General features: G+C 41.8%; 1 protein-coding gene across 9 annotated transcripts in view; it reads right to left on the bottom strand.

Moving 5' to 3' along the window:
- NEO1 (neogenin 1) overlaps positions 1-20,625 on the bottom strand; it is a 178,624-nt gene that overhangs the window by 42,799 nt on the left and 115,200 nt on the right. For 5 of the 9 annotated variants that reach the window (XM_061594751.1, XM_061594759.1, XM_061594752.1 and 2 more), the window contains exon 8: positions 15,202-15,421. In XM_061594751.1, coding sequence (XP_061450735.1) covers positions 15,202-15,421 — 220 coding nt within the window. The remainder of the gene's footprint in view (positions 1-15,201; positions 15,422-20,625) is intronic. The other 4 variants (XM_061594754.1, XM_061594760.1, XM_061594756.1 and 1 more) reach the window with 1 other exon arrangement.

Genomic DNA, 20,625 nt, shown 5'->3' with positions numbered 1-20,625 from the left:
AAGACATTTACAGCGCTTTCCAGGGCTGTGGAGACGGAGTCAGAAGCCATTTTAGGTGGAGCAGGAGTTGGAGTTGAACAGTAGAAAAATAGAGGAGTCGGAGTCAGAGTCGAAGGTTTGGCGTACCAACTCCACAGCCCTGCTCTGAACTCTGGTACTGCTTCTTGCTTGCCTGGATGGATGATAGAACCAGGTATGCAAGTGTATGTAGAAACTAGCTTACTGTAGAGAGGTAAAATTCACATTCATTGTTTTGTCCACTTTTGCCTCTGGTTCACCCACTACTGGGATGTGGCCACTGAAAGGTTGCCAAGAAGGAAATGTGGCATTTGGGCTGAAAAATGGTTTCCTAACCTTGGTTTACACTGCCTGGCAGCACCTCTCAAGGGTTTTCAATTGGGGTCACTCCCAGCCCTACCTAGGGATGCTGGGGATTGAATCTGGGATCATCTGCATATAAAACACATGCTCTACCACTGAGTCACAGCCCTCCTACAGCTTCCAACATGATCAAGGCACTCTTTCCCTGCTAAAACATTTTCAATGTTCCACAAAAGAGAAATTCCAAAAATGCAGTAAGTGCTATACAAGGACAGTTTCTGTTCATGTTTCATTCTTCTAATATACATGATTCCCAGTTAGTGCTATTCTGAGTATTGCACATGCATGCTATGGGGTGGGGAAGAACAAGCACCATCTTTATCACCACAAATCCCCAGAAAACATTCTGCGGTGGGGAATATTTGACTGTAGCAAGGGTCTTTTCGAAGAACAGAAACCAAGCCCAGTGCAATGACTCTGAGATCCAAACAATTTATCTGTAAAGCCCATTCTTGAAGTTTTAAGAATATGTTTCTATGTGAGTCCCTTAAGTATGTTTAAAGGCACTCAAAAGCAACTGCTGTGGAGGCTGCACACAAAGACTGGACCTTGGCACTAAAAACACTGTAAAGATCATGAAGCCAAGGAATCTTTAGATGGCCTCTGCAAACTATCCAAGGATGTCTGGAACTTCTGAACAGGCTACAATATGGAGATTTTTATGGAGAAATGAAGCCATGATAGCTCAAATGAACTTAATATATTGTATGATACAACTTAGAGCTTTGAGGGAACTATGGAGAACCATGACAGTTGTCTATAAATGACTCAACTGCATTTCCCCACCATTTCCTAAACTTCTGATAGATGAAGCATACTTCATACTTCTGCCAAAAAAGGTTTACATTTATTGTATAGAAATAGGACAACAAAAAGAGTAGAACAAGAGCCCTATTCCAAAAGATTAGAGAAATGAAAGGGAAATTTAAACCAAGAGCAGGGATGTTGAATAATCAACAGGGGAACACACTGACTGACCGAGATGAAGACTCCACACCCCAGAAGAAGGAAGCTCATGCAACCACCGCTCGCGGCAAAAAGAGGAGGGTGCTGGTGGTTGGAGACTCATTGCTCAGGGGGGTAGAGGCACCGGTATGCCAGCCGGACAAAATGAATCGGGAAGTCTGTTGTCTCCCTGGGGCACGCATCTGGGACGTCGCTGACAACCTGCCGAGGCTCATTGGGAAACTAGATAGGTACCCCTTTCTCCTCATCCATGTGGGCACGAACGACACAGCCAGAAACACCTTGGAACAGATCACCTCAGACTATGAGGCTCTGGGTAGGAAGGTCAAGGATTTGGGGGCGCAGGTGGTCTTCTCGTCAATTCTTCCCGTGAAGGATAGAGGACTACAAAGGGAAAGGAAGATACTGTAGGTCAACGACTGGTTACGCAGATGGTGTCGACGGGAGAGGTTTGGATTCTGGGACCATGGTCTAAGCTTCTTGGAGGGGGGACTATTGGCAAGAGATGGGCTGCACCTCACGAGGACTGGGAAGAATCTCTTTGGCAAAAGTAAGGCAAAACTCATCAATAGGGCTTTAAACTAAAGCCTCTGGGGGATGGAGATGATAGCTTAAATACCGATCCAAAGACAGCGGGTTGTAAACGCAACAATTTGACGGGTACAGGAGACACTGGGAGGGAGAAAGGGATGCACGGCAAAGCTCACGGTATATTAACAGAGGAATCCAATCAGGACAAAAGAGACTTCTGGTGTCTATATACCAACGCGCGGAGCTTGGGAAACAAGCAAGGGGAGCTTGAAGTCTTAGTGCATCAAGGCAAATATGACTTCATAGGGATAACAGAGACTTGGTGGGATGACTCCCATGATTGGAATATAGCCATTCAAGGATATAAACTCTACAGAAAGAATAGAAGCAACAGAAAAGGAGGGGGAGTAGTGTTATACGTCAAAGACAAATACACCTCTATGGAAATCCAAGAGAGCGAACAAAGGGGTCCAGTAGAGACCATTTGGGTAAAAATAAATGGAGAAATAAATAAAACCGACATGGTAGTAGGTGTCTACTATATAATAATAATAATAATAAAATTTTATTTCTGTGTCGCCTATCTAGCCGGGTCAGCGGCCACTCTAGGCGACGTACAATCAGAATTAAATACAACATATAAAATGCAACATATAAACCAACAACTTCGATCTAAAATTAATCTAAAACCACCCACATCTGTAGCAAGATAAAAGTTAATCTACCCCTGGGATCTGGTAGGCCTGCCTGAATAGCCAGGTTTTCAAGGCTCGGCGGAAGCTTGGTAGGGAGGGGGCATGGCGAAGATCATAGAGCAGGGAATTCCAGAGGGTGGGGGCCACAATCGAAAATGCCCTCTCTCTGGTCCACACCAGCCTAGCTGTTTTAACTGGTGGGACCGAGAGAAGGTCTTGTGTGGCTGATCTCGTCAGGCGGCATATTGGGTGATGCTGGAGGCGCTCCTTCAGATAAACTGGGCCGAGACCGTATACTACAGACCCCCTGGCCAAGAAGAGGTGGTAGACGAGGCCTTTCTCAAACAAGTCTCTGAAATCTCAAGGAGGCAAGAAGTAGTAGTGATGGGGGACTTCAACTACCTGGATATCTGCTGGGAGACAAACTTTGCGAAGCACAAAGCCTCCAACAAATTCCTGATGGGCCTTGCTGATAATTTCCTCTTTCAAAAAGTAGAAGGAACAAGGAGATCGGCAATCCTGGACCTGATCTTAACCAACACGGACGAATTGGTCACGGGAATTAAAGCGGTCGGTACCTTGGGGGAAAGTGACCACGTAATGCTGGAATTTGTGATTCTGGGGAAAGCCAAAGAAGAATATAGTCAAACATGGACCTTGGATTTCAGGAAAGCCAATTTTAGCAAGCTCAGGGAAATGATGGGTAGGATCCCGTGGCTAGATAAGACTAAAGGAAAAAGGAGCCCAAGAAGCGTGGGAGTTCATGAAGAACGTATTACAAAAAGCGCAATCGCAAACAATTCCAAAGAGAAAGAAAAATGGAAGACATCGGAAAAAGCCAATGTGGCTACACGGAAGACTGGTGGAGGAGGTAAAAGTAAAAAGAGCATGTATAAAGAATGGAAGGAAGGACACATCACCAAGGAAGAGTACCGACAAGCAGCTCGGGCTTGCAGGAATAGCGTAAGGAAAGCTAAAACCCAGAATGAGCTGAGGCTGGCGAGGGAAGCGAGGAACAACAAAAAGGGGTTTTTCAGATATGTTCGATGCAAGAGAAAGACCAAGGAAACGGTGGGACTGCTGCTCAATGAGGATGGCAAAATGTTGACAGATAACAAGGAAAAGGCAGAACTGCTCAACACCTATTTTGCCTCCGTTTTCTCCCAAAAAGGGAACAGTGTGCAACCTTGCATCGGTAGCAATCTCAGTAAGGGGTCGGGATTGCAGTTCGAGATTGATAAGGAGATAGTCAGGAAATACCTAGTTAACCTAAATGAGTTCAAATCTCCAGGGCCTGATGAACTGCATCCCAGAGTATTGAAGGAACTTGCGGATGTACTCTCAGAACCTCTTGCCATCATCTTTGAGAGAGCCTGGAGAACGGGAGAGGTGCCGGAGGATTGGAGACGGGCAAACGTCGTCCTGCTCTTTAAAAAGGGTAAAAAAGAAGATCTGGGGAATTACAGGCCGGTCAGTCTGACTTCAATACTGGGAAAGATATTAGAACGGATAATAAAAGAGTCCATTGGCAACTATCTAGATGACAATGCTGTGATTAGTAGGAGCCAGCATGGGTTTGTCAAGAAAAAATCCTGTCAAACTAATCTCATCTCTTTTTTTGATCGGGTCACTAGCCTAGTAGATGGTGGAAATGCTGTAGCTGTCATCTATCTAGATTTCAGCAAAGCGTTTGACAAAGTCCCCCACGACCTTTTGATTAGCATACTCGTCAAATGCGAACTACATGGAAATACTGTTAAATGGATTCACAACTGGTTGGAAAACCGTACTGAAAGAGTGGTTGTCGGTGGCTCTGCTTCGGACTGGAAGGAGGTTTCGAGTGGAGTGCCACAGGGTTCTGTCCTGGGGCCGATACTCTTCAACATTTTTATCAATGACTTAGATGATGGGGTGGAGGGAAGCCTTATGAAGTTTGCGGATGATATGAAACTGGGAGGGATAGCTAACACAATGGAAGACAGGAATAAAATCCAAAGGGACCTGGATAGACTAGAAAATTGGGCTGAAATTAATAAAATGACATTCAATAAAGACAAATGCAAGATTCTGCATTTAGGCCACAAAAACAAAATGCACGGGTACAGGATGGGAAATACCCGGCTTAGCAGTAGTGCGTGTGAGAAGGACCTTGGAATTGTAGTGGATTGCAAGTTGAACATGACCCAGCAGTGTGATGCTGTGGCAAAAAAGGCAAACGCGGTTTTGGGATGCATAAACAGAGCTATAGTTTCCAGGTCAAGGGAAGTAATAGTCCCACTATATTCTGCATTAGTCAGGCCTCATCTGGAATACTGCGTTCAGTTCTGGGCGCCTCATTTTAAGAAAGACATAGACAAGTTAGAGTGGGTTCAGAAGAGGGCGACGAGGATGATAGCCGGTATGGAGAACAAGTCTTATGAGGAAAGGTTGAAGGAACTTGGCATGTTCAGTCTGGTGAAGAGAAGGCTGAGGGGCGACATGATTACACTCTTTAAGTACCTGAAGGGCTGTCACATAGAGGAGGGTACAGATTTGTTCTCTGCTGCCCCAGAGGGTAGAACTAGGTCTAATGGTTTTAAGTTGCAGGAGCGTAGATTCAGATTGGACATTAGAAGGAACTTCTTGACAGTAAGGGCAGTTCAGCAATGGAACCGACTGCCTAGGGAGGTGGTGGGATCCCCTTCGCTGGATGTCTTCAAGCAGAGGCTGGACAGCTATCTGTGGGAGATGCTCTAGCTGTGGCTTTCCTGCTGTGAGCAGGGGGTTGGACTCGATGGCCTACAAGGCCCCTTCCAACTCTATGATTCTATGAAAGAAAAGGAAGATGGAAGCAATACACTGGAGGCCCTCACCTGCAGAGTGCAGTGATCAACTGGGTAAATAAGGGGTAAGACGATCTTTCAGCTTTCCTGGCCCCAAACCGTGTAGGGTTTTGGTCACCAAATCCAGAACGTTGAAGTTGGCTTGGCAGTTAATGGGCAACTAGTGCAATTCTTTCAGCAGTAGGATAACATGTTGGCAATACTCTGCCCCAGTAAGCAGTCGCACCACCACATTTTACACTAGGTGCAGCTTCCAGACCAAGCTCAAGGGCAGCCCCACACAGAGTGCATTACAGTAATCCAGCCTGGCCGTTACCAGTACAAGGACAATGGTGGTCAAGCTATCCCAGTCCAGAAACGGCCGCAGCTATCATAGCAGCCAAAGCTGGTAAAAGGCACTCCTAGCCACGGAGGTCACCTGGGCCTCTAGCAACAAAGATGGATCCAGGAGCACCCCCAGACTACAAACCTGCTCTTTCAGATGGAGTACAACCCCATCCAAAGCAGGCAACTGACCAATTATCCAATTTCAGGAACCACCAACCCACAGCATCTTCATCTTGCTAGGGTTCAGAGTCAGTTTATTGGCCCTCATCCAGCCCATCACCAAGTCCAGGCAGCAGTCCAGGGCTTGCACAGCCTCTCCCAATTCAAATGCTACAGAGAAATAGAGCTGGGTATCATCAGTGTACTGCTGACACCTCACACCAAATCTCCTGATGACTGCTCCCAAGGGCTTCATATAGATGTTAAACAGCATGGGGGACAAGATGGTACCCTGTGGCACACCACAGCACAACTGCCAGGGGGCCAAAAGACAATTACCCAGTGCTATTCTCTGAAAACGACCCTGGAGATAGGATCAGAACCACTGTAAAACAGTGCCTCCAATACCCATCTCACCAAGCCAACTCAGAAAGATACCTTGGTCAATGGTATCAAAAGCTGGCAAGAGATCAAGTAAGAATAACAGGGTAGCACTCTGCCTGTCCTTATCCCAATAAAGGTCATCCATCCGGGCGACCAAGGCCGATTCAGGCCATAATCAGGCCTGAACCCAGACTGGAATGGGTCCAGATAATTTGTTTCAACCATGAGTACCTGTAATTGCTGTGCCACAACCCTCTTGATCATCTTCTCTAAAAGGGGGGTATTTGTAACCAGGCGGTAGCTGTCACAAAGCAATGGATCCTGGGTGGGCTTTTTCAGGAGTGGTCAGATCACTGCCTCTTTCATGGCAGTTGGGACCACTCCCTCCCGCAAAGACACATTGACCGGACCCTGGATCCACTTTGTCATACCCCCTGTGCAAGCTTAATAAGCCAAGAAGGGCAACGATTGAGAGGACATGTTGCTGGCTGTATCGTCACTAGCATCTTGTCCACATCATCAGGCTGTATCAATTGAAACTGATTCCATGAGGTTGCAGCAGACATTGCACTGACCACCTCACTGGGGACTACAGTATACATGGATTGGGCATCAAGATTTCTATGGAGGTGAGCAACTTTACCTTCAAAGTGCCTTGCAAACTATTCACAGTGGGCTTCCAAAAGGTCTAAAATTCCCATTTCCTGGAATTGATGTTAGCAGACCCTGGAAAAAACAAAAAAGCTCCACTGGATGCTTCTTGAGGATGTAATGGAGGCAGAGAAGTGGGCCTTCTGATATATGACTCTACCTGTCAAATATGACTCTACCTGTCATCTGCTATTGCTCTACCACTAATTTTATTTCATTTCTTTTAAAAGTTGTTTCCATGTGGGGTTTCTAAGCCTGATGCTTCTAAATAGAATTGGTGAGAAAGTCCCAGTGATTCCAAAAGGATTTTTTCCCAAGTAACCATGCTGAGGATTATAGTCTTAAACTTGATGATCACTGACAAAAATGGGGAATATCTACTTAATATCCTATTTTAACATATGTTGCATTAAGATTTACAAATTTGGATCTATATATATTTATGTAAATGATCAATAACCATGTTTTAAGTAAACATTTAGCTTGGGTATTTTGCACAAGTTGAATGGTAGACTTAAGTGTCAATAAATTTTAACTGTTCAAATATAAATAATGTATTTTGTATTCTGGTACATAGGAAGCTGCCTTATAAAACCAAATTATTTGCCCATCTAGCCAAGTGCAGGTTACTCTGACTGATATCAAGGAGAAGTCTTTCCCATTAAGTACTACCCAGTCCTTTTTAAAATAGAGATGCCAGGGATTGAACCCACAACCTTCTGCACTTAGACTGTCAAGCAATTTCCCCCTCCTCCCTTTGTTGGTTCAGTGGGCAAAAGATATGAACCATCCACAACTTTAAGCTTCTACTGTCATCCCCCCCCCCAGAATAATCCATTGGCCTCTCTGATTCAAAGTTTCTTTGGGGGCATTTTCTTTTTTAAAAATAGAGCTCATCTGGACGGTACAAACTGATGCTTTCAAGGTTGGATGTGTCCCATGTGGCATTGAATGTAATGGCCAGAGCCAATACAGAGTTCCTAGATGCTCAAAGACTTTAACTGATGCAATTTGGACCTAGAACTTTTCCTCAAATAGAGACAGGGATCTCTCAGGTAAGGAAGGCTCACAGCCTTGACAAGTAGTCCCTGCAAAACTACTTAGACATCCTTTGGCAAACAACTTCAACACTATGCTCCTCACTTAGACATTATTGCCAGTTTCTAAAAGTAATCTGCTGCACTACAGGCACATGGCCAACAGCAAATAAAATGCAACACAGAGATTCCACACCATGCACTAAATAAAAACCTAAGAGAAATAAACTAGCTAAAAACTGATAGGAAGCTGTTGTGAAGCATGATTCAGACTTATGGCAATCGGGGGGGGGGAACCTCAATAAGACATCTGCCCACCCCAGCATATATAAACATGGCATGACAAGATCTTAGCAGAAATAAATTGCCAGGATGTTACTCCCTCCCCATGACCTGAATTATATCAATCTCACAAGGACTAAAGAGGTCACCAAGGGGGAAGAAAACACTAACTCCAGCTAAGAATTCCATAAATTGAAAGAAATAGAGATTTAATTTTATTTAACCATTTAAAAATGATTATACACAAGAAGATGTTAAACTACCACATCAGGTGCTCCTTTATGCATTACTTCATGGACCCACAAATATTATTCAATTGTAAGTATGCTATAGGAAAGTAACATATATAGTCATAATTTATTTTATGTCCTCTCCAGAGAGCTTTCAGAGCTTATCTGTTTATGGTTGAAAATAGACAACAGGGTTATAACCTGCAAGACTCATTTTCTTCTGGATTGCAGGCACTACACATCAACTACAGGGTAGTTCCCTTGCTTGGATAACTGGAATGTGACACAGTCCAAAGAGTCTTTTGAACCAGCTGAGGGGCTAGAGTCCTTCCCTAAGAAAGTCAGACATAAGCAGAAGTAGGTAGTATACAAAAATTCTGTACTGTACACTTTCTCCATCGTTTCCAAAATTGATTTGTGCATGGTAGAGGTACTCTGAACTTCTGCAAATGATTAAGGCCCCCTCATCTTGGAACTTGATGCAGCACAGCAGAAGATTGTTGATCAGTCCTGCTTGCAGGCAAGTCGCTGTTTCGAGAAGAGCCCTTTTGGCTTCTGTCCCATAGTTGTTGAAACCTACCCTGGTGGGAAGCTGGTAATGCAGTTGACACTCTGAGCAAGGAAATAAATATGTGTTCACCTGTCTAGAGATTTGATGAAAGAAGATTCTGACTGTCATCAAAAAGACTTTTTGAACAGCAGCAACAATTTAGGCAAATTCCCTCTATTTTCTTTGAAGTTTTAAAAAACAAGGAATTCTCCATTGCTCCAAATGATTATTTTAGACCATGTCAAGATGGAAGTCTCTCATGCCTCAACTGTCTGACTGGACTTTAAAACCTTGCAGAATCTCTACTGGGAACATCATACATGCTGGGACAGGGTTCTAATAGAAGGGAATAAGTTATTCACATTAGTCACCCCTAATCTCTCAGCATACCTGTGTACTCCATCATCTCTCTCTCTAGCCCCTGTAGCCAGGCTACAAAGTGTGGTCTGCTACTAGGCCTGCTGAACCAGCTCACATCCACAAATAGTGGGGCAAAGGGGATGAGGTCACTCCTCCAAGCTGGAAGCCAATATATGTGCCCCTCAGCAACAAAGACCAATCAGCTGGGTAGGCTAGTGCTGGCTGAAAATAGGCACAAAAAGGAAGATGGCACTTCAAATTTTATAAGACTCTTCTGTGGAAAGCAGTTGAATCATGTTGTGATCTTCAGGCACAAATCTTTCTCTGAAGAGAAAGCAAAACTTCATCTCTTATGTCTTCCAAGGAGACATAACTTATCGGCAGTGGCGTCACTAGGGTTGGTGTCACCCGGTGCGGTAACTCATGGTGTCACCCCCATGGATCTCCTCCCGTATCAGACCATACAGAATCCTTAGTAATGTTTTTTGTACTAATGTTACTCGTAAATCGTAATTCCCGTATATCACTGAATGTAATGGCAATAGTAGTGACATAAACAACTAGCAAAATTAAAATTACACCTTTAAATTACAATATCATACGCACAGCTCAAATTCTTGCTCTTATTACTAATGGTAGTTAATTATCTTGCATATGCCCATGGTAAGTTTTCAGATACTTTCAGACCCTCAGCAATTTTCAAGTGGTCTATGTAGAAGAAAGGTTTGGGAACCCCTGGAATAAGACACCTGCTTATGTCCCTATGCTGCTCTCTCCCCTCATTTAGGTGCCTGGGATGCATGCGTGTGGACACACCTCCTTACAATTACGGAAAGTGATTCTTAATAATAAGTCTCCGGACACAAAGTTACATAGTTGTTCAGTAGAAAATTCAGAGCTGCAGGGTCCCTTCATGATAGTTACAGCCACGTACACCCTTTTTTGCTCCTGGATTAAGAATGAGATCTTTGTTAATGCATTCTCTCACAACAACAAACATCTCTAGGAGCCAATCAGCATGAAAGTGGAAAGCGTTAGCAACTGAGAAGAGTCTTCTCAGTGGCTGACTCACCTCCTTTCACTCTGATTGGCTCCAATCTGCAGAAAAGGCAAGGAAGCATATTAGAAGACTCTTCTCAGTGACTAACACACTCCCTTTTCATGCTGACTGTAGGATGCTTGGAGACATAGAGACCCTACTCCCAAAAAAGCAGAGGGACTAAGATCCCCTGGGCGACTACCCTCCTGGTGCTTATGGACATGACCGTAATATATTTTGTGACGTGCAAGTTCGACATTATTTATTAAGTGTGTTTAGGATTACACTGATGGCATTCCCAAATCTGTACTTTCACACAGACTTTGGTTTTCCATAACACAATGTTTGTCCAAGCCTCCACACTTGAGGGGGCACTACTTGCACACCCCTTCCATAAGCACATCAAAGTTGGATACACACCTGAACCAAGACCCAGACAACAGGGCACTCAAAACAAAAAGGTAATTACAGTGGCTGAGTAGATCTTGTACAGTGGTTATACTGAATGGGCAGCCACTGTCCTTCACATTTTACAAAATACTTTTTCCTATACAAAGATTAAATTTCTGTGTATGAAAAAGTAATATATGAAGTGGTCTCAACAGTGAGAAAAGTAAACAAGTGAATGGTGATCCAAATGTTTTTCATTCTCACGTTATGAAGCTAGCTGCCAGATGATGTATCACCTTCCCTACACATGCAGCGTAGACTGAAAAAACAGCACCCAAGCCACCATTCAATACGTCCACGTGTTCTTTCCAACATGAATCTACAGGTCTCAAAAAGTAATGTGTGACAAAGTCCTCAAACACCTTATAACATGCCTCAAACATGGTCTCTTGTTCTACCAGCATGCCTTCACACCATCACTTTGCCAAAACATAAGGATAGGTAAATTGCTTTTAGGGAGGTTCACAATTATGATTTCCTATTTATTTAATCTAAAAATATTTAAAATACATAAAAACAGCCAGGGGAAGATATTGGAGAAATATAAAATAAATACAAATAAAAAAAGGGGGGGAGGTGAAAAGACCTTAAATGTGCTACTCACCATCTCTCAGCCCATCCTCCCCTCAGGATGAAAACAATGGAGAACCATGACCACCCTCAGGAAGAAGGGCACACTTAAAATGTAGAGGAAAAAATCATCTACAACCATAGCGTGAAATCAAATACTTATTGGGACACAGTATGAAGAAATATTTATATAAACATGACTATCAAATATGTTTATGAATTATACAATCTGTAAATATATTTATAGTGCAATCCGATGTTTGTTTACTCAGAAGCAAGTCCCAATGTATCCAAACTGGGAAATGTGCAGAGAACTACAGCCTCAAGTGATAAGGAACTTGTTCTTTCAACTTGTTCTTTTAAGTTGAGACCTTATCCAAGTCTGAGTCTGTGTTGGAATTGCTTTTTAATATGTTTTTAAGCCTTTTCTTTTTTTTAAAAAAATGTTTTTTTAAAGCTTTTAAAAAATATTTTCAAAGATGTTTTAATATATTTTAAAGTCTGTTTTTATGGTGTTTTAAAGTGCTTTTAGTGCTTTTGTTTGCCGCCCTGGGCTCCTACTGGGAGGAAGGGCGGAATATAAATCAAATAATAAATAAATAAACTTCATTCACCCAACCCAAAATTCAGAATCATGCCTCTTTAGGCTGTTTTCCAACTGTTTATTCTTGCTTTATGGTTATTGGATTTTAAATGGCTTTATTTCTTGTTGGGAGCTGCCTTGGTTTCCAACCCTACCTCACAGGGTTGTTGGAAAGACTACACACACACACTGCAGATGTATAAATACATACAGCCCATATAATAGTTTATTGTCAAACCAGTTGGTCATTGCAGAAAAATCAGTATTAGTTTTTAAAAAATCAGTATTCGTTTCCTACAGAATAAAAACTGTAATACCTAAGTAAGCCCTGCCTGCTTTAAAATAGGACTGGAGGAGGGGGGGACAGAAAGACAACACAAACACAATTCTTTTTTACATTCACTCCAAAGTCCCATTGATTTTCAGCACATTCATAACCATGTCTACTCAAAAGTAAATCCTATTGAATTCAATGGGATTTACGCTGGAGATATGGGATTAGCAGTGCTTTTACCCCCACAAAAGCAAGTATTGGGAAGGTTTTGAAAACACTGCCCAGGATCTGACTCCTACACACAAGAGGGGAAAAAACTGAAATATATATACTTACCCAATTTATGAGATTTTCAGATAAACGGCGGGGGGAACCACCATTTTCTGGCCTTGCAATGAGGTTTACTAGACACTGCCACAGGTCAAACAAACACTTCACTGATTGGCTGTAATCCTGAACGGGCGGGGTTAAAGCTACGAAGTGCTATACAGTAGTTTAAAAAAAGATTTAACGGGGGGGCTGACGTTTTTATGTATATCTTGAGAACCGGACCACCTAGAAACTTTTTTTTTAAATTAAAGCTGAGAATCACCCCCCTCTGATGGTGTCACCTGGTGTGGTCCGCACCCCCTGCACCCCCCTAGTGACGCCACTGGGGGGGCGGCTGACGTTTTTATGTATATTTCGAGAACCAGACCACCTAGAAACTTAATTTTTTTTTAAATTAAAGCTGAGAGTCACCCCCCTCTGATGGTGTCACCTGGTGCGGTCCGCACCCCCTAGTGACGCCACTGCATATCGGCAGCTTTAAGCAGCTATTAAGAAAAAAGGCAATAATACTTCATAAAAACTGTCTTCAGGCCAACACAACCCCTGTTTTAACAAACAATTCACCTCCTATATTGCACAGAGAACAAATCTGGCTTTCTGAGGGAAGAGGTAATCCCTCACCCAGTCCAAAAGATTTTGAAACTATCTGCCTCCTACTGGCCAAGTGAGGGAACTACACCATAGTTGGAGCGATACCTACGATCAGGGAAGTAGAATACAATATTTCATGTTTCTGTAATATAGTATGTAACAGCTGGTATAGCACAGTGGGGAGCAGAGTCTGTGAGTTCAAATCCCCACTAGTGTCTCCTGGGTGTAAAGGGCCAGCTAAAGATCAACCCCACCGTCAGTGAGTGGCTCAGGGGTTATGTGCCCTGCCACCTGTGCAGCTATGGGCAAGCTGCATAGTCTCAAGAAGCCCAGTTGCCCCACAGCTGACAGTTGCGGACAAGGAAGGGGCTGGCTTGTGCAGCTGTGGCAAGCTGAGCAGGCCCTCGCCAGCTGGGGAGGACTAGCCTCAGGGGGAGGCAATGGTAAACCCCCTCTGAATACCGCTTACCTTGAAAACTCTATTCATAGGGTAGCCATAAGTCGGGATCGACTGAAAGGCAGTCCATTATATATTATATAGTATGCCTCACACCAGAGTCTTGAACAAGTTTGTTTGGAAATATATCCCATAAAAATTCCATTAAATGTTAATAAGGAAGTATACTTCAAATTCACAGCTTCACATCTATGAATGTGTGATACCTAGAAGTATGTGGCGAAATGTCACACACTTACTAAAATCAACGATGACACTGTTAAGACTGTGATGCAATTAAATGAAATTTTAGTGGATGGAAGGAAGGAAGGAAGGAAGGAAGTCCAGATTTTTTTGCACTCCTGTTTGTAATGATATGGTAGGTCTGGAAGCAGAACACACCTGATGTCAATATAGCTTAAAATACAATGGACTGAAATATCAGGGCAGTTTCTCTAGTAGTTGCTAAACCCATTCAAAACAAGTGGATTTTGAACATTCTAGTTCCTTGTAGATATGCTGATTTGTGAGTGGGGAGGTAGTGATTTTCGTTCCTTTGCATTTTTTAGAATTTCAGTGGCCCAAAACATGTGTACATGAGAATACTGGGTTGTATTCAACTAAGCCCTACTCAGTGAAATGTGCTTGGCAAACTGACTAGGTAATATTCAATGCTAGTCCCACTAACAGTAGAGCCACTGACATTAATAGGCAAGACTAACTTAGGTTCATTAATTTCAATGGGTCTAATCTGAGCAGTACTTCACTAAATACAACCCACTGTTAGTAGAAGAATCAACATAATCTGAGCCATTAACTGGATCTATGTGCACACAGGTGAAACACAGTCACAGAAATTGCCAAAAATTTGGGAATTCTTTAAATGTTTGGCTGTTGATTACTTCATTGTTGCTACTAATTTGGGGCACAAAGCACTCTACCTTTTTGAGATCCTGAGGTTGAAAAATGAGCCTTTCATTACTGTTGTAGGTAAAATAAATCTTAATCTATGGCAAAATATGAGCCCATTTTCATAGGAAATATGACCCTGAACATTTTTTTCAGGGGGATGTGGCCCTGTAGTGATAGAAAATCCTTTTAATTTTGCCTGTACATACATTTCAGCCATATAACTCTGCACTATTCCTCTTAAAACATGCTCATTATCCCATTTAAGGAGGAGGCATACACAAACTGTCAAGACATTGCTTCCATGTTTGTACATAATGAGATACTACCGCATGATGCAAAGCAAGAAGCAAACAAACTGAAGCTGGAAATTTCTATTTGACAATATTATTCTCATTCCTAGTGTCTGCCACTCAACTATGGAGCTTATTTCTTCTCTCTAAAAACTCAAATGAGTCCATGCATCACGAAGTAACTACATAAAACACTTTTTTAAATCATTTAGAGTTTGATTTTAGTTGGTTTTAAACTTCTTACCAGACCCAAGGCCTTTGGAGTGATACCAGTCAGAAATCCAATGCTTAAAAACAGTCAGTGAAGACATTACAATATTTGAAATTTGGACAAACATTTCAGAAGTTTACCTGTTTATACCTTCCTTGGTGTAGAATACTGAGTAGGTGATATTGTCTCCATGTGGATCAGATGCAGGTGTCCTCCAGGTCAGCTTGATGAAACGGGTAGACACAAGGGAAGCCACAACATCTCGAGGGGCAGAAGGCAACGGTCCAGTTGTCGCAGGTGCTAGATGGTCAGTAGTGGCACTGGTCAGTGAAGTGGGAGGTAATGTTGGGATGGCAACATCTTGTCATGTGCAAACATTGGGGAATATGAAGGGCAAACATCACGACGATTTAAAGAGAAAAACAGAAAAAAACCAAAAAAGAAATAAACAAAACCACGATGGGAAACAAAACAAAATGAACACACAAAAAAGGCCATTAAACTGAAGGTTGGCATGCAGGCAAAAAACTACTGATAACTAATGGGAAGTATCAAAGGAGACATCAATATAGGGCAAGCAGTCAATTCTCCATTATAATGGAAGTGGGAAGGGAAGGGTGAAAATTAAGGATAATGTATAATCTCAGAATGAAAACATCAGTTTGACATTTAAGCTTTGTTACACTATAATATTTAATTTTTAGAAAATTTACCATCAAATAAACACACCTAAACAAGTCTCAGTTTTTGTTTGTAGAACTGATACAGCTATTATTACTAGTCATCATAATAAAATACATATAGTTTAGCTAAGTTTGCTGACTCTTCCATGCATATTGTAAGTTGCCCAATTGTGTACTGATCTGTAGCTTAATCTATTAGTGTTTGAACCATTAGGGAGCTTCAAACAGTTTCTAGTCAGTGTTTGAAGGATATGAAAAGGAGATCCAATAACGCCATGATTTTCAACCTTTCACTCTAGTCATATCTTCTCTTCATGAATCATTATTCCTCCTGATTAACCAACTCCCTACTTATTGTGCTGCATGTTATCATCAGCACAAGCATGGGATGCTTCACTTCACAAATTATTGAGGTGCCAGTACATTAAAGCAAGCATAACTATGAACAATGATGTGTTCTCTTTTATTTCTTGTTCTAACTCCATGGCCACTGAGAGAAATGGGATATAAATATTTTAAGATGAAAATAAATTAAAGCTTGAACTGATATACACACAAAATAATTAAAACATTCAGAAACGAGTGTAAGCTTCTATTTTTATAACAGCTTGTACTATCAGTTCTAAGAAAGACCTAGAAACAGTATGATTTAATTGCCTGTCTTTACTTTTAAAAATGAATTTATTTATTTAATCATATTTATCAACTTTCCCTTTTCCTGAAGCTCCCAGGATGGAAATATACAACAGTTTTACAAAAAGATAAAAGTAAACAAACAAACAAAAGACAGCAGTTTACAGTACACAGGACCCACATAACTCCTGAAACACCTTTGGGTAGTATACATGTATACATATCCACACACACCTGTCCCATCCAGAGCCGAAAGAATGAGGCTGGAGCGTGTGTGCAAGTAAATCTCGTTTTATTAGAGTAATAGATACATCAAAAGCATTGCGCTTCATAGGGACCCTACTCTAACTCACTAAAGTCCCTAACTATATTCTAGACATGCTCTGCAGCGTGTGAAGGAAGTTGACTCAACGACCCCCCCCCCCCCCCGGGAGCGGCAGGCTTATATAGGAAATGTTTTCGAACGTAATCTCTGACTCCTTCGTAATTCCTGTCTTTGCCCCGTCCATTTCTCGCGGCGACGGGAGCGAGGAGACAGGGGGCATGCATCCAACAGCTCATCTGAAGACACCTGCTCCCGAGCAACAGGCTCGAGGTCAGGGGGCGGTGCCACACTGGAATCCTCCTGGGAACTGCTTGGAAAACGAGGAGCTGGCACTAACTCTGAAGCTTCCCCCCACAAGTTCTCTGCATCAACTGAGGGCGGTGCGCTCGGCTCCTCGGAAAGGGTGTTACTCGTGGGAACTGGCTGGAGAGCAGGCTGCCCCCCTCCCGCACGATCCTGCTCAGACACAACAATCCCCAACTCTGCTTCTTCTGGCTGAGGAGGTGCCTGAAACTCATGCCTTCCCCCTTCCTGTCCCTTCTGAGTTGGCTGCAGCGCAACACCACCACTCTGAAAATATCATTTTTTATTAAGTTTTCACTCAAGGCTATAAAGAAAAGCTTGAACATGCAATGAGCACATCAGAAGATAAAGACCCCAGAATGCAAATAAGCAAACTTCAAGATCTATTTGAAAACAGGGCTGTTTTAGCTTTGTGCAGTTACTGTTAATTTGGACAGCAAAGCAAATTTGATCAGTGAGAAAATAGTCTCCTACACAGGGACGGTGCTGGCATGTTCGGCGCCCCCCTGCAAATTATAAAATGGCGCCCTTAACTTTTATAAAAAAAATTGTTCATTTTTCAGTTCAAATGTTAGTAATGTATTATTAATTTTTCCAAGCTTTTAAAAAAAAATCTGGGCCAAGCGTTGCGCCCTCCTGCCATACTTACCTTGCTTACCGTGTTACACCGGCCCTGCTCCTACAGACTATAAACTGACTGTACACTGTGTATTTTTACTGTACACTGTCAAAAATGAAGCACTTCCATGGAAAATCTTAAGTCAGAGCAGGAGTCACCAAACTTTTTAGGCCTATGGCCACATTTGGATTTTGCACAAATGCCAAGGGCACCACCCCCTTTGGTCACTTGTCTCCTCACTCCCCCATATCAGCACCCCCCCAAAGTGACAAAAGAAAAGCACCCTTCACTTTTCCAAGGGCTCTAGGTAAAAGTCAGATCCAATGGTATTAATGTGAATCTTGAAAAGCACAGAGAACTGAAAGATGAACTGGGAAAGAGTCTTACAACTTCCTCCTTCAGCTCTGTTCTTTAAAGAAAGTAAAAAAAAAAAAGTAATCAACCTCAGCACCTCATGAACAATGCAGCACTGAGTGGGATGAGTCAGAGGCTTCATGGACACCACAGGAAGACCCCAGGTGTGTTACTGCAATGTTGGCAATCCCTGAATTAGAGCTTTAAGAAGTTATTTTAGTTGAGAGCTAAGAGGCAACACTGTAGAGATCTGTCACCAAGGGTGGTAAATTCATTCCCCCCCCCAAGCTATGTACAGATGACATACAAGCAGAGTAATTGAATTGGAATTCTAATTCTTTTTGGGTAGGCTGACTTTTTTAAAAATAAAGTTCCATGCTGTGCGCTTTTCTCTTTTTAGCAGTATATATAACTGGGAAGAAGGATTTCAATTGCCAAATCTAAAAACAAAAAACTGAGAATGAAAATCCTTCACCAGAAAATCTACTGAGAAACACTGCGTAGAGAAACTAATTTTGAAACTTTCAGTAGAAACTGTACAAATGTAATAAAAAACCTTACAAACATAACATGGTACCTAGGATCTTTCTCAATGCAGTCAAGATATGCAATTTAGTTGTTAATGGTGAAAAGGTTGCACATTTGTGTTGTAAGGCAATAGGAATAACCTTCTTGATTTAAAAATCAAAGGGTGACATCCAAATGTGTCTATTGCTAGTAGAATGGTCTTTCACTAGTAACAGAACAACTTCTTCATCTCCTTCCCCTGAGAGGGTATCGGGTCAATCACAGTCATACGGGCAATGTCATGGGAGGGAGCATCAGTGTGGACCTGGGAGACCAAGGTTCAAATCCCTACTCAGGAACATTAAGAGCCCTGCTGCATCAGGCCAAGGGCCTTCCTAGTCCAGCACTCTGTTGTAACCAGATGGCTTTGGGAAGCCTACACACAGGACCTAAGCACAAGAGCATTCTTCCCTTCTGCAGTTTCCAGTCAATTGGTATTCAAAGGCATACCACCTCTGACAGTGAAGGCAGAACATCACCATTGTGGCTGGTAACTACTGATAGTGTTAACGTACATCAGTTTGTCTAATTCTCTTATAAGAACACTCAGGCATGAAGCTCATTGGTGACAATGGGCCAGCTTTGTGAGTACAAAGTGGAAGGAGGAGAATCATGTGTGCTGCCTTGAGCTCCTTGAAGGAAAGGTGGGATATTAAGGTAGTGAATTAAGAAAATGGAATCGGCCTTGATACTGAAGCCATCTTGTTAACTGATGCACTAGATGAGAAGAGCAATTGCCTCTGTTGGTGGAGAGCAGGCAGCAGACAAGGAAAGGCGCTAAGGTGCTCCATGGAGTTATCAGACTTCTGGTGTAAAGCATAGTTCTTGACCCCTCCTGCAAATATCAAGATCATGCAAGGACAAACAAGACATCCACAAAACTAGAGAAAAATGTGAGGAGGCTAAAAGATTTAATGAATAATTAATAGTTAAACTGTATTTAAAGAAAATAAAGAACATCATTTTTTGTATAATTTTAAGGATGGCTTACCAAGGTATTTTGATCAACACCTTTTGCCATTTTAAAAAGACATTCCCCTCTAGAATGTCTCTCCTAAAGTATCTTCAACTAATATTTAAATATATTTGTAACATTTTAATGCTGAATGTCAGATTCAGAAAAGGAACAAATTTAACAAAGATTGTGCATCAAAATGCTAAAGCTTACTTATTCTGAGGCTTCTTTGTTTCAATAGCATCTTTACATGAATGCTTCTCTATGTTTTCAATCCCAGTAATATATTTCCATATATATTTCCCTTCAAGGATATTTGAAAGAAATAGTGCAGAACAACTAAAATAAATATGCAATTAGCCTTCCCTTTTTGCTTTTAATTCTACTTCGCCTGATCAGACAATCCTTTAATAATTTTATGCAACTAAAAGCTTAATTAAGTAGATAGCATGGCACTCTAGCCACTAAACACTTCTGAGACTGATCAAATTTAATAACAGATTTGATTAGAACTATTTATTATTGTAAACAAGCTAAAACATGACCATTTTGCTATGAATAGGAAACTATGCAAAATTTACTGTTTTACATTTTAATTATTTGCAAGCTGCTTTAAGCACTGGTGTAGCATAGGATTTTCTAAGGAATGAAGGCTAAATCCTTAAAAATAAAAGAAACGAAAGGAAAATGCCTTCTCATGTGACATAACAAAGTTGTAACAAGAAGCCAGCGGAGGCAAGTTGCAAAAGGTCAACAACATACCCACAGAAGCAAAAAACAAAAACAAAAAAGCCCCACCTTGTTATCAGTTTAAATGCCTTTGTAGATATTTTCATTCCATTAAAAAAATACAGAGCCAATTAAATAATATGGATCAATATGCAAAGCATTCATATTACACAGGAATTTTCTTCAAACAGCATGGCTGAGAAAAGAAAAACAGAACAGATTCTATGCCAAGGCATTTTGTTAAGGGCCGCTTATTCTAATATCTGGGAATACCACACAGGCTAAAAGGGGTCTTTTCTGAATGACAGCAGATGTAACATTATATTAACCAGGCTAAAGCTAGACTTCAGCCTGTTTTAGCAGTGTGACTGGCTGATGTTCTCAGTTAACACAAAT

Source organism: Rhineura floridana, chromosome 14 (genome assembly GCF_030035675.1).
Source record: "Rhineura floridana isolate rRhiFlo1 chromosome 14, rRhiFlo1.hap2, whole genome shotgun sequence".
NCBI lineage: Eukaryota > Metazoa > Chordata > Lepidosauria > Squamata > Rhineuridae > Rhineura > Rhineura floridana.
Note: the sequence above shows the minus strand (reverse complement) of the source record. Positions and strands in the feature narration are given on the sequence as shown.